Raw genomic sequence first — 14428 nt, 5'->3', positions numbered from 1 at the left:
TCTGAGTTTAGTTTACTTCCAGCAACAACAAGATGCTTTGAGTTTGAAAGAATAGCCATGCTAAGCACACCCTAACCATACCTTGTTATCCTGCATGTCTCTGTTGGCTCCATTTTTCAGTAGCACTAGTGTTGCTTCCACATTGTTGACAGCAGCAGCCCAGTGAAGAGCAGATTTACCTGCAGAGAAACCCAACAGATTCAGACACAAACCAATTAACTACTGTTTAAAGACCCAAGATTGACAGAGTACACTGAGCAGTACAGTTCACACATGTGAACATATCCTGTTTATATTTTGGAAATCCTAACGTTGTGACGTTTCCCTGCATCATCAAAATGCAATGGGACTTTTAATTTTTCAACAACCTATCCATAACCATGTCTGTATTACAGAAAATCCCAGCACATTCAACCCTACATTTCTCCTGCTTCTCTTCCAGAGCTGTTTAACCAAGGCGTTTTCCAGCAGCCTGCAGTCTATTACTGCTGGAAGGATGTCCACAGGAGTGCCTGGTGTCCCTTTCAGCTACAGAACTTGAGCATCCCCAGCTCTGGGACATCAGAAGCCCACACCTCCCAGCTTGCACCATGACAAATGTTCAGCAGCCCAGAACATCACGCCTGCATTACCGTGGTCATCTACAGCATTCACATCTGCTTGGCAATTAATGAGCTCTGCCACCATTCCTTCCACAGCCAGCCTTGCAGCCAGGATTAAAGGGGTTGTTCCATCATTCATGCGAGCATCCAAGTCTGTCACTCTGTTACGGATCAAGATCTGGACAACAGAAGACGACAGATTATTTTTTTTCAGTAACGCTGCACAGCAAAACTAAGGACTCAGAAGAAACCCAAGAGAAGGGCTCAAAGAGAAGGGCTCAGAGCAGCTGCTGCAAAAGGGTTCCTTAGTTGCTGTACCTGAAAGACTCCCTGGGCATCAGCAGCTACAGCTGCATGCAGAGGGGTCCGTCCCATGTTGTCCCGTGCATTGGCATCTGCACCGGCATCCAGCAAACGTTTTGCAGCATCTGCCCTCGAGTAACGGGCAGCTAAGTGCAGGGCCATCTCCCCAGTGCGGTCTGTTTGGGCCTGCAGGTTGGCACCTTGATAGATCAAATCTGTTATTATGTTTGCTGAGGAATCTTCTCCGTCTTCATCATCCTCACTGATGTCGGAACCGCCCACACGCAGAGATGCCAACATAAGTGGAGTACATCCATCTGCAATGGAAGAGATGTGACCGTGTTACCACTCGACAGTAACCTAAAAAGGGTCACAGGTGCTTCTGAGAACCTGTAATTTTCAACATATGCAGTAAATAAACCTGAAGATTCCAAGAATAAATGCTAATATTTGCTTATGGATTTCACTGCCTTGCCACGCATACATCCTGGGCACCTAGAAAGTAAAAGGGACTGAGGTGGCAGCAGGAGTGGAACACTGTGCTAGCAAATCCATGGCAATCATAGAATGGCCTGGATTGAAAAGGACTACAATGATCATCTAGTTTCAACCCCCCTGCTACGCGCAGGGTCACCAACCACCAGACCAGGCTGCCCTATGAAGAACTGCCTGATTTATCCCACATATGACCAGGGGATGTTTTGGACCACACAGACAACAGCTTCCAATTTACACAGCTCTCAATTTACAGTGCACTGCCTTTGCTAAATGGTTGCATGAACCCTGCAGAAAGCACTACAGTGTGATCATACAGTTAGGATTCTGTGCAGATAAACAGGTTGATGATCACCCAACGTAAGTAGAGAGCTCTAACGCCCCACTTCCCAACTTCTGGCTTTCCTAACTCTTTTTTAGGACAGTTCCAAAACTTTCCTAAAAATCTAGCAATCTGTACTCCTACAGCCAGGACCTTTATCAACCACCCACAGAGATCATGGCTGCAGCCCTCAGATCCACGTCCCCGAGCCAGGCTAAGCAGCAGAACAAACGCTCCTCCTAGTGGCTGACAATCAGAGCACAGACATCCTTTCGACAAGCCCTTTTCTCAGGGTTTGTTGGAAGGCACAGAGGCGCTGACGCACAGGCCTGGGTTCGGATCCAAGACCCATTCGTGTCTGCAGCCCCTCTTGCTTGCTGCCCAAGGCTATACCTCTCTTTGTGCTCCTCCCTCCCTCCCACTGCTGGCTCTGCTTCCTTGTCCCACATGAATACTTCTCAGTATGCAGGTCAGGATGTGGTCTTCTTTCTACTGCCCTGATACAAAGAGCAAAGAGATGAAGCACAGAAAGGAGCCTTCCTTTTCTCTAGCACCACAATCCTAAGAAAATCACTTGCAGGAAAGGTCTCATGCAATCACTGTGTTTGTCCTGGATGGATCACACTTAACATGTATATGAGGACAGAACTACAAAGTGCACTAAATCCTTCAAAGAAAAAATAAATAGCTGCCACCCTTCAAAGAGTTTCTCAGGTACGTGAAGCTCTTTTCAGGGCCTGGTAAATTGGCCACACACGAGTAGTTTTATGAGGCTAGCAAAAAGCATATCCAGTTCAATTGTCACAATTAAGTACTTGTTGTGTATTAAGAAATAGCCATGGTCACAATGTCTTTTTTCCTCCTTCAAGCTTGTTCTGTCAAATAGTTGGAAAAGAATTCAAAAGGATCCAGCTGGAGGCAGACACACAGCATGGAAAATTCCAGTCTGAACCACTGAAGTTTTAGCTACTGAATAAGAGGGCCATATAACAGGAACTGTTAATAGGTTTTAATTATAGATGGTGGTACTACTTATGCCAATAATTGCATTACCCTGGTTATACACTGACAATAACTCCACTGAAAAGAATGTCCTACCACTCTGGGGGACACAGAAAGAACAGCATGAGGAGACAAAGGTGAAAGCAGTATTTTACTGAAACAAAAAAAAAAGAAAAATCCTCTGGTTTGCTTCCTTTCAAGAAGACAGGCCCTGAGTAAACCTAAAACTTAGAGAGATGGTGAAGCACAGAATTTCACCAGATACACAGGACTCTGTACTAAAACAATACACTGAAAGCAGGGACGTATAGAACCCACTGGTAAAGTCTGTTGGAGATGGGACTTCTCAGATCCCCCACCCTCAAGAGACCTGGATTCACAGGCAGGGATCCAAGGCATTTTGACTTGCCTCTCCCTCTCTCTACTGCTCTTATTACCTGCACCTGGACCTGTGGCCAGGATCCAGCTCACCTACCTTCAGATGGCTACAGCCCAAACACCTGCATTTGAGCTGGTCAGGCTCAACATCCTTTGCAATCAGAGGCATTAGTGAAGAATTAATGAGAACAGGAGCTCCAATCTCTGGGAGACTTCTGCTTGAGACAGAGGTGTCTTGTACTGCAGACGGGCATGGCTTACAGCAGCTTGCTTCATGTCCCACAGCATATGAATGACAGGAAAACAACTCACAGGCCATATTATTCCACTGCTTTTGCTGGACAAAACTTGGAGTGGATGTGAAAATAAGCTGAAGACTTAACAACACCATCTCCTGCACTTGGAACGTTTTTATCCCAGCCACACAGCTAAAAGCTTCTTTATGGGGGGAAAAAAAAGCCTAGACTTGGCAGAAACAGATGGCTCACGTTCTCACACTCCTCACACAAGGAATCTCTTTTTCCCCGTGTTTTACATTTATGAGTGCTAATGGGTCAATGGAAAGGGAATGAGAATTGATAAATTGCATGGAAACGTTCCCACAAAATGCAATAAAAATTAAGTGTAGCAAGATTATGAGAACAAACTCTCAGCAAATGAATAAGAACTATGTTTGCAGCTCCTTCTAATCAGGATAATATTCTTGGTAAACTCCCCTCAGAAACACAGGAATTGATTATAGATGAGCCACCCAGTTCCTTACACAGCTTAGTGCCACAATCATAAGCAGCAGTTGAATGTTCTTACTGCACCTAGACTTCTGACACTGAGAAAAAGAGCACGTATGCAGGAGTTTTAAGGAGAAGTTGCTTTCTAAGCTTGGAGTTGTGCTATGCTATCAACAACTCATTGAACCCTTCAACCCAGTTGAAGATATGAATCAATGAATTAAAAAGAACTCATCGTGAAGCTTGCTGCATTGCTGCTCTCTGTTCCAGCACAGATTACTCACACACTGCTCACCAGGGCACACTGCTCTGCCAGAAGTCATCTTATTCAGGAAAAGGCCACCCTTGCATCCACACCAGAAAACAAACAACTCAGGTATAAACCCTGCTAAGCTCATCTTCAGCAAAGTCTGCCGTAAGACCCTGCAGTGATCCAGCTAGAGAAGTAGGGGGTTACTTCCAGCAGAACTATGGATTCCAAAATTCACGCATTCTGACAACTTTTAGGCAAGCACTGTTGTAAAGGGGATCATAGACAACTTCATTCAGCTCCCACTGCTGCTTACATGAACTCTCTTTTCTCCTCTTTACACAATATTCCATATGCTGCAGACCACAATCCACAAACCTCCCCAGCTTTCTTTTCTGGAACATACGTGAGCTTTTCTCGAGTACCATAAGAGTTCTACTGATGTCCCTGTATAGCCCACGTTAGCAGTCTCAGCCATTGGAAACAAGAGAGGGCTGGTGGCTGACCTGCAGAACACCCGAGATGCTCAAGAGTACTGACCTGGTCCTCTGACATTGACATCCAGAACATCTACTTCTTGATCTGCTTGAGGTGGTGTAAGGGCTAGTGATGTGCTTCCACAGACATCTGCTGCTTCCAAGTGCTGCTGTGTCCACTGGCGCTGATCTATCTGCTCGTCAGCTTCAGGGAGCAAGGCCTGGTCCTCAGTCTGAGAGCAGGAAACAAGCAATTGTTTCAAAGTGCTTATCAAGCTGTTAATGTCTAAAGTTCTCTAGATCTAGTGAAAGATGTCTGCTGATGGCAGAGGGGTGGACCAGGCAATCTTCATAGGTTTCTTCCATCCCAAGCTGTTCTATGATTTTCTTTTTTTAAGCTAATAAATGTGTCCATTTACACCAGCTTGGTATTTCTAACTTTCACAGTCCAACTTTATGTTGTCGGGTCTCTACTGCAAAACGTTACATAACCATTAACCCACTCTTCCCTTTGGTGCAGCAGGGTTTGAGCGAGGAGACACTGGTACAGAAGTTACCTGGTTTCTCTACATGCCTGTGGTGACTGCATTCACCTGAGGTTTTGCCCCTCAGATATGATTAGCTGTACGTTACACACCTCTGAATTAACCTGGATATTACTGCAACTGTTTTCCTCATTAGCCAAAAATGGTCTGAGGGATAAGCAGGCAATATTTAAGTATTGGAGCAACTTACCTTTACTCTCTTTGGCTGAGGTCCACCATCACCTGCCCAGTGTTCAGTTGGTCCAGAATCTGCCATGTTACCCTCTGGTATCTGGACTGATAGATTTCTAAGTAACAAGAATACATCATTTTGTGGGCTGGCCAGGTCTTACTACTACTACTACCCATACTAAACCGAGAGACAACAAATAAATGGGATGTTTGCAAATGTGGCAGCTTGCAAATGGAGGGCCACAAAATTAGAACGGAACAACTACGGTCTCAGGTGAAACAAGCATGAACCAGCTGCTGCACAACAGGCACCATATGGATTAGAGGTGTTCACCTAAACAAATCCAGCACTGAGGTTCTGTAATTTCCAACTGCAAATTATCAACCATGACATTGGAGGACTGAGCCCTGACGCTCCCATGACTAGCAAACAATCTCAAGTGTCACACAGTCAGGCTTGGCTGGACGTGCTGACTTCCCAGGCCACACAGAGAGCATAAATCAGATTGAGCATAAATCTTCTCCCAGAACTGTGTGAGCTACACAGTGAGCTATGCATTTACAACTGTAAGCTTGGTTAACTCAATGGAAAGTCTAAACTTAATAAACGTGATTCTTCTTCTGAAACTTTCCATTATTCCTGAGTCATGTGTTTAATAAATTGAGCTACATATGTTAGAAATTAGTTGACACCTATCAACTTAAAAACATAACACCTAATATAGGAGAAAATAATGCAACTACCATACCTAACCACTAAACTACACCGCATCAGAAAACCAAACTTAACCAGATTAGGTTACAGTTATTTAAAGTTTTTCTGTCCAAAAAGGCTGTACTCAATTCAGAGAAAGAGCCTAAGAAGTCTTAGCTTAAAGGTCGCTTTCCCTATGCTAAGTGCCTTTAATGAAAGATTTATACACGGTGTTCTTCAAAGCAGTAGGTCAGTAGCCTAAATACAAACTTACTTGAGTCCAACTGCATCTTCTCCAACTGGCTCCCTGCGCTTGTGATTACTGGGATCCCTGCGCAGAATAAAGCCCTCTGGGAGCCACAGTGAACCATGTTTGCGCTTACGTTTTGCCATCATCACACCCAAGAGAAGGATCAAGAGGATGATCAAAGCTGCCACAGCAAGTAGGTAGAGCAACTGGGTCTTTGGTGGTAACAAGGGTTCGCCTGGAAGTTCCAATTGAAGCACAGTGAGATTTTACAAGTTGAGGCAACGATCTCAAATTTAATTTTACGTGCTCTGCTTTACTAAGGGGAAGATGCCTCCCTTAGAGAGGAATAAGCATACTGCACACACAGCCTTCTGTAACTGAGGCCTTAACAGTGAGATATGTTATGATGATGATCAATAATCCGAGCACACATTCTGCAAGCTCGAGTTTCTTGCACAAGCCATTATTCCCCTGCAATTACTTACTTTGGACAGACACAAAAGGATAAGGCAACATGCCCTTGATTGCCTGAGCTGCTAAGAGGGCTGCAGCAGCTTCTGTGTTGTGAAAGCATTGTTCTGAATCCTCTGCACACTGACGGTTGTCAATCTCCAGGAACACCCTCGTGCTGCAGAAACACAGTAAGAGAAGTTAGGAAAAGAGACTCTTCTTATCAAAGCACTGGATTAATCTGTGGTTTTTTAAGTTAACCTTTCCACTCTAAGCACTGAATTTGGCAGCTGCAACAACTTAACATTGGTCAGCAGCCCCACATGGTCTAGAATGCCCCAGGACACCAACAAGCAAGAGCTACCAGCATAACAAGGCCAAAAGAACACGAAGGCTTCCACTCACCCAATGACCTCTTGCTCTAGTTCTCTGTGCTTGCGAACAACCACAAGGGATCTCCGACTCCGTGCTGCCGATTTCTCTCCATAGTATGGGAATACCATGGGATTTCCCTGGGAGTCCAGCTTAATTCTCAGATTGGTGTGAAGGAGAGTTCCCAACGTACGCAAGAAGCTGCGAACGTCACGCAGCAGCTCATCAGGGCGCATCAAGACCACAATTATTAGGGTCCCCTCTGCCAGCTTCTCAGCTTTGTCACCAGCACAGTCAAGACCGTCCCAGCCACACTCCTCGCTATTACAGCCCTGGTCACAGCGGCCGTCTGCATAGTGATCAGCACAGTACTTGTCATACCTAGAACAGCAAGAGGGTTACAGACAGCATACAGGGCATCCACATTCTGTATAATACACCAACAGTCTAGAGCTTACGCTTTACATCTATTTGTGGTCATCAGTGGTTGAGGTAAAATAGCAGTTGAGCTCGGGATACAGAGAAAAGATGTAACTCCAGCATATGGGTGGCAGGGAGGAAGTATAAAACAGAACATCCCAGAAAGAGATGGTTCCATTCTGATGTCAGCGGAAGAAAACAGCTTATTCTGTTTATCACAAAAAAGCTACATCAGCTCCTGCTTCCTCAAGGGAACATCACCTACTGAAGCATTTATTGTGATTAACTGAAGAGAAAGAAGCAGCGTGACAAACGAGCAGGAAAACACATTCAGAGGCAGCAAACAGCTAGGGCAAAAATACAGACATTGCAGGTATGAGAAGGGTTCAGGACAGGAAGCAAAACTAGTAAAATCCTGCACAAAATGAAATACCTGCTATTTACATTTCCACAGAAAGCACAACACATTCATCAAGCAGGAGGAGGCTGAGGCAGCAGGCGTGAAGTGCACCCGCTGTTGAAAGCACCAGCAGAAGATACATTAGTGACACAAAGAAACCATCCTCAGGATCAAGCCTTACTTGCACATTCTGCCGTTCTGCTGACATTCAAAGTTGTCAAACAAGCACTCAGGTGTGTTGCAGAACTCGTCACACTGTCCATTGAAAAGCATCCAGCAGCGAAACGAAGAGGAGCAGTTGGCCCAAGGATCCTCCATTGTGAGGGAACAGTCACCTCCATCCCACTGGCAGGCGTGAGTGTTACAGTCCTCATCACAATAGCCATCTCTCGCTTTTTCTGCACACTGGGAATCCAAACACCCCAGAGGCTCTTGGCTGGGATGTATCAGCTGTTCACACTGGCTGCCTTGGGTGTGATCAGGGCACTGACAATAATAGTAAGGAGGCTGAGAACGAGGGTGGCAGCTCCCACCATTCTGGCAGGGGGCACTGGCACAGCCTGCATTGGTCTGGCATTCCTCTCCCACAGCCAGCCTTGGGCAGTAGCATCGCGGACCAGAAGATGTCTGGATGCACTGCTCACCCTTCTTGCATTTTACTTGCCCGCAAGTACTGTGGCTGCTGAACTCACATTTTGCCCCGGAATAACCCTAGGGGGAAAACAGGAAAATGGTCAGGCTCAGTACTTATTCTTCAGCGTTCTCAGGGGTGGAGGCAAAGTGTCGCACGCAATCTCATTCTCAACAGTCATTTTCTTATGGTACCTTTGGATTCCAGTAGACAAACCGAAGGACATGTGTACAGTCTGTCTGAGGACACAATTTCTAGTACTAAAGAGAACAACTTCAACCAACACTGGCCTAGTGAAGCTCATGTGACTGTAGCCATAGGACTCCACAGTTGAGGCAGGTGATTCTGTTTCAGGACACAGCACTTACCGGAGGACACTGGCAGATGAACCCATCTGGCATATTGCTGGCAACAGCACAGGTACCTCCATTCTGACAGGGCTTCCTGGGACACACATCTATGACACTCTCACAGTGACGACCTGTGATGCAGACACACACAGAAATGATCAGAGAAATGCACGTGTGCACATCTTAAAACCATCACCAAGCAAAATATGCATTAACAGCCAACAAGTCAAAGACTCCAACGAAGCTTCCCTCTTGGAAAACGTAAAGCATGTCTCTTCAGATAACATATGCTCCTTAAGTAGCAGCTGGAGAAAGCACAACCCCCGAAATCCAAAGGGTTATCTGGAGCCAGCCCATCTCATCTGCCTTCTTAAGAACACGTGACACAGTGCAAAGACAGTTTGCTGCTGTCACCCTTAAATCATCCAAGCACAGAGGCTGAAGATGTTGTGAATTCCCTGAGATCTCTTTACTTCTAGGGAAATGCTTAATGAATCCAAAGGGAAATCATTCTCTGAGTGAACAACTCCCAGCATCTTGCAAGGACAAATGACTGCGCAGAATGCCTTCAGCACCAATCACTGCTGGAAGTAACACAGGTACCAAACTGGCCACAGCAAGGAATCCTGAACACCTATTAGGTCATCTTACATATTGCATCTGATTTGCTGGGAGAAAACTATGTCTTAGGACCAGATGCAGTACCAGTGAACAGGGTGAGCAGGCAGAGCCTCCCTTTGCTCATCAGCTGGCTGGAGAGGCCCTGGCTGCATGGACTGGAGTTTACAGCAGCATCCAGAGGAAAACTCAGGCTTCAGCACTGAGAAAAGACAAGGATGACCTGAACATGACTTAGACCTCCCAGGAAAATATTAATAGAAGTCTCCCCACATGTGCAGCCAAAACTGACTGTTCACAGACAGAAGCAGACAGGGCAGGATGGCCCACAGAGACCTGGCATCCTATTAGTCAGAAACCACAGCAAAGCCACCTCCATCTCCTCCTAGGCAGAAGGGTCAATGTGGAATGTGCAGGAGACTAACAGCTAGAGGAAGAGACATGCTCCCCCTCTGTGCCTAACATTTCCAGACAGATTTCACGTCTGAGACACAGCAGCTCTGCCTCTGCCCCCTAAGGAAGTGCAGGTCTGCACTCCCCATGCTGCAAGTTCCAACAACCCTTCCACGAGAGCCAGAAGCAATGTGAGGCACAATTTATGAAGAAGGGGTTGTATTTAAGTCTGTCTGTTAAGCTAACGTCCTGCAACAGTGTCCTTTTAGGAACTACTTCTGGCAGTCTAGGCAGTGCATCCAAAAACCATCACATGAGCTCTTTAAGTGCACACTCTTGTTGTTTCTTTAGTGGAAAAATCTCAAAATCTTTAACTTTTAAGAAAACAAGTAAGAACTATTGGTAAAGCATGCAGAGAGGGTCACTGGTAAGCAGGGAAAGTGAAAGGTTTTAATGGAGGAAAACTGCATACATGAGAATTAAACTGACATGCAGTCTGGAAAGCTGAAAGTTAAGACACATCTGGAGACTATTAGCTTTAACTTACGCCCAGCAGGAGGCAGAAAGCAGAACAGCAGTAATACTGACAAAGAAGAGGACTAGACAGAGCTAGACACAAGATTGTGTGGCGTGATTTTTTTTTTTTTGCAAAGCTGTGATTCAAATTTGGATTGTGAAAGGATCACATAAATAAGCTAGGAATGTACAGATTGTCATGCATAGAGTATCCCATCCAGACCACATCTCCAACATAAGGAATTGAGGGAGGGAGGGTTACAAAAGGAGGCCAAAAGCTAATTATGGATATTATAACACTGACTTACAGAGAAAATTCATATGCTGCTTTGCAAAAGTGAAGCTGACACACAGACAATTACAATTTCAATAACAGAAATGTGAAAATATGAAGTGGAGAAAAGTATCTGGAAAAAAAAATTGGCAGTCAGGAGTCTCAGGAGATTCTTTTGTCTGAGACACTTCTGGAAGTCCAACATCTTAGATTTTTTTCCCCTTAAAAAAAAAGTGTTTTCAGAACTGAGACAGCACAGAGGAACAATCAAATATTGTAGAGGGAAGTGACTAACACCATTTTTCAAGATACCACTCTGAAATTGGAAGCATGTTCATGAATACTCACCAGTAAAAGCACTACGACAGACACATGTGTAATCATTTATCAGCTGAATGCAATCCAGACTTCCACGAGGGTTACAAGGATTAGAGAGGCATTCATTGATATCCCCCTCGCACCGCTCGCCTGCAAAGCCTGGGAGACAAAGACAGCTATAACCCCCAATCTGGTCAATGCACTGTCCTCCATTAAAGCAGCGGGGTCCTCCTGACTCTGAAACACAGTCATCCACGTTCTCCTCACACAGGCGACCTGTCAAAACAGCAGAAATGGCAATTTGAGAATAGGGTGTCAAGGCCTCGTTTCCTATGACGTTCAAGTTTTGACTACATGGAACAGAGTCCTCGATACAAACAGGTAAAGATCCCAGTTTAATGCAACCCATGCCCGCTGCAGACAGTGAGCCTCAGCGCTGACTTAGAAGCATGTGGTTTAGATCCAGTCTGCTCTCAATGGTATGTCATACTGGTATTTAGCAGCTTTCATGCTTGACTTAATTTAGGGACATAATTAAAAACATAAAATCAAAACAAAAATGAAAGAAACACTCCATTTAGCCCTGTAACTGAACATAGAGAGCCCTGTGCCATCCCTAGCAAGGCTGGAAGCTTCCAACCACTCATTTAACTTGGCTGTAACCCTGAAATTCAGCAACACCGTCAGAACAAGCCACAGCAAGCCAACTGAAAAGCAACTGTGATAAAACAGAGACCCCTGGCCAGTATGCCATTCCTGCAGTTTGACTTCTGAGGACCTACAGTGAACTACCAATGCTGCTAGGGATGCCAGCTTCTCCCTCTCTGTATTGGGTTCCCTGTCAAAAGGTCTGGTTCTAGTTCTACTTTAGTCATGCAGTGTAATGAAGGATAAGCTTCAAGCAAGTTAAAGGATAAGCTGAACAAAGAGTTCTGCCTATTAATATTGTTGATTCATCCTCAGCACGTGCAATGATTCACCTACACAAGGAACAAATTTATACACGCATCAGTAAAGCATTTATTTCAGACCAGACTAGGGAGAAAAACTACATCTTGATACCATTAAGTAGTGATACCAGCAAATTCTAATTCCTTTCATTTAGGAAACAAAAATAAATCACATCCAAAAAGTAATTCATCTCAATGAATAAAGACTGAGCAATTAAAAGCCCACTCTGAACCATGAAGAATCTTGCAAAGATGAGGGGTACCTTTGTACATCACAAATTCTGACAACACAGGAATTAGTACATAAATATGTACGTTGATGTAGAGATGCAACAAACAAACTTTGGTTCTTTCTTTCCTCTAAAATGGAGGTCCAAATCACAAAAGCAATCACAAAAACACAAGGAACTGTCAAATACGATGACTTGGAATAAAGTAAGTATTTAGGCAGACTGGGGAGATGTGTTTAACGTGACAGCCACATTAAACTCAATGAATGCGAAGAAAAAGTTCAGAAGAACATAAAATCTTTAAACTGATTTCAGAAACAAGGTTTAAAGAAAAACAATCAAGTTAGAAAACATCTGCTGGTGAGTAAAGATGTGCTCTCTGCAATATTTCCGAAGGCAGAAAGCAACACCACCAGGCCACATATAACTAGGAAATGTAAGGAGATCTTTCAAGAAACATTATGTTGAACAAGCTGTGGAATCCTACTTGCTAAAAATCAACACTGTGTAGCTGGATTGTTTTAAAATTTATTTTTAGGAGCTGCTATTAAAAGAGTTCCAACTTGCTGAAATAGTTTAAACTAACCTACAAGCATCAAACTTCTTTTTCACAAATGGTTCCAGGATAGAGCACAACGTAGGGCCAAAATTTAAACAAGGGTGTTGGAAACAATGCAAGAACTAAGCAAGCTTTCTGTATATTTCATAGTTTCTTAGCTAAGAAAAAACCTTGGATTTTATGGAACAAAACAGATAAACTTGGGAGACATCTTAATAGCAATCTAGTCCATCGCCAGTGCCAAAGAGGGGTCATCTATTCCCAGAGAACACTGTCATGACCTATTCCATTAAAAGAAAGGAAATAAAAAACCAAAACCAAACCAAAACAAAAAAACAGCTCAGAAAGACAGAGATCCCATAGCCTAACAAATTTACATATTTATTTTTAAAGGGAAAATATGTGTTCTCAAGGGATTCAGTGCACTTTGGGAACATTCTTCAAAGAAAATAACAGATTCCCTTTAGACTCTGCATTAGGAAACAAGTCAGAAAGGAAAATTTATTCTCGTAACATTCACTTAATTACTGAGTTTCATACCCCGAGTGCCTGGTGGACAGGAGCACTTGAAATGGTTGACAAGGTCTATGCATGTTCCTCCATTCTGGCAGGGCTGAAACTGGCACTCATCCACTTCATATTCACAGTTGACACCCTGGTACCCAGGCACACACTACAGGACAAAAAGAAGTATGAAGAATCTTTTCATAACAGTTACATTAGCAGGCACCTGAGAAAGGCTGACTGACTCAGCAAACCCTCAAAGGGACAGATTACGATTTCCTTTGTTGCCATACAACTGCAAGTGACTTCAAGGGCTACACAGACAGACAGCTCAGTGCACAGCTTCATCACATGACTGCATGACCCATGTCTGAATCTGAGTGACTCTTTCTGTAAAATATGGCAAGTAAAATCCTCAAACTTCTTGCCATGGAGACTGATTTGGAAGTTTTGACTTCAGGTTTATATAATACTCAGGTTTTCCTTCTGGGTGGGTCTGTGCTTCCAAGGTGCTCTACCATTCTCCAAAGCTTAAGAAGCTTGATAGACTGTAAGATGATGGTCTCCATTGCTCTCTGTATCAGCTGTAGGAGTTAGAAGGTAGAGGAAGGCATCCCCCACTCTGAAAGGCAACAGATATTTTGCCCACCCAGAATTGGAGACTACAATATTCCTTTAAGGAATTCTACATATATTTTAATACAAACCACATCTCAGAAAAAGCAAGATTAGAACTTCTTGGAGATTGAGTTCTTATCAACCACACCTCCTTACAAATGTACTTCCACTTCAATTTTGAAGTCTTTCAGGAGCACTGCCTCTGCCACAACTGAATTAAAAAATATATTTAAAGGTGTTAGGTGGCTTTTATCCACTCTGTGAATCTCTTCTACCACTTGCATGTGTTTCAGGCTTCTTTCGATGCCTTTGCATTACAATGCCATAAATATTCAGGCCACTTCCTACTAAAGCACTCAGCATTACCTCGCACTGGTATCCACCCAGATGATCCCTGCAGGTAGCACCATTCTGACATGGGCTGGAGTCACACTCATCCAGCTGCTCCTCGCAGTAGCTGCCAGTGTAACCCACACGGCACTGACAGCGGTGTGTGTTTCCCACATTGAGGCAATGACCGGAGTGCTGGCACAACTGATCCACTGTGATTCCTGAAGCAAAAGTTAAATCAAGTGAGAAAACACGTGAAACACATTTTCCATCAGCATT

At 44.1% G+C, this 14428-nt stretch overlaps 1 protein-coding gene across 1 annotated transcript in view; it reads right to left on the bottom strand.

Annotated features, from left to right (window-relative positions):
• The window catches only part of NOTCH2 (notch receptor 2), an 80328-nt gene that overhangs the window by 4389 nt on the left and 61511 nt on the right, over window positions 1-14428 (bottom strand). Inside the window, exons 20-32 of the mRNA XM_048944215.1 lie at window positions 14186-14370; window positions 13238-13370; window positions 10989-11234; window positions 8858-8970; window positions 8040-8569; window positions 7072-7419; window positions 6702-6844; window positions 6241-6451; window positions 5292-5388; window positions 4621-4789; window positions 921-1222; window positions 633-780; window positions 82-179 (exon numbers count right to left, since the gene is read on the bottom strand). Coding sequence (XP_048800172.1) covers window positions 82-179; window positions 633-780; window positions 921-1222; window positions 4621-4789; window positions 5292-5388; window positions 6241-6451; window positions 6702-6844; window positions 7072-7419; window positions 8040-8569; window positions 8858-8970; window positions 10989-11234; window positions 13238-13370; window positions 14186-14370 — 2723 coding nt within the window. The remainder of the gene's footprint in view (window positions 1-81; window positions 180-632; window positions 781-920; window positions 1223-4620; window positions 4790-5291; window positions 5389-6240; window positions 6452-6701; window positions 6845-7071; window positions 7420-8039; window positions 8570-8857; window positions 8971-10988; window positions 11235-13237; window positions 13371-14185; window positions 14371-14428) is intronic.

The sequence above is a fragment of the Lagopus muta genome, chromosome 5 (genome assembly GCF_023343835.1).
Source record: "Lagopus muta isolate bLagMut1 chromosome 5, bLagMut1 primary, whole genome shotgun sequence".
NCBI classification, from domain to species: domain Eukaryota; kingdom Metazoa; phylum Chordata; class Aves; order Galliformes; family Phasianidae; genus Lagopus; species Lagopus muta.
This window is presented reverse-complemented; position numbering and strand designations above follow the sequence as displayed.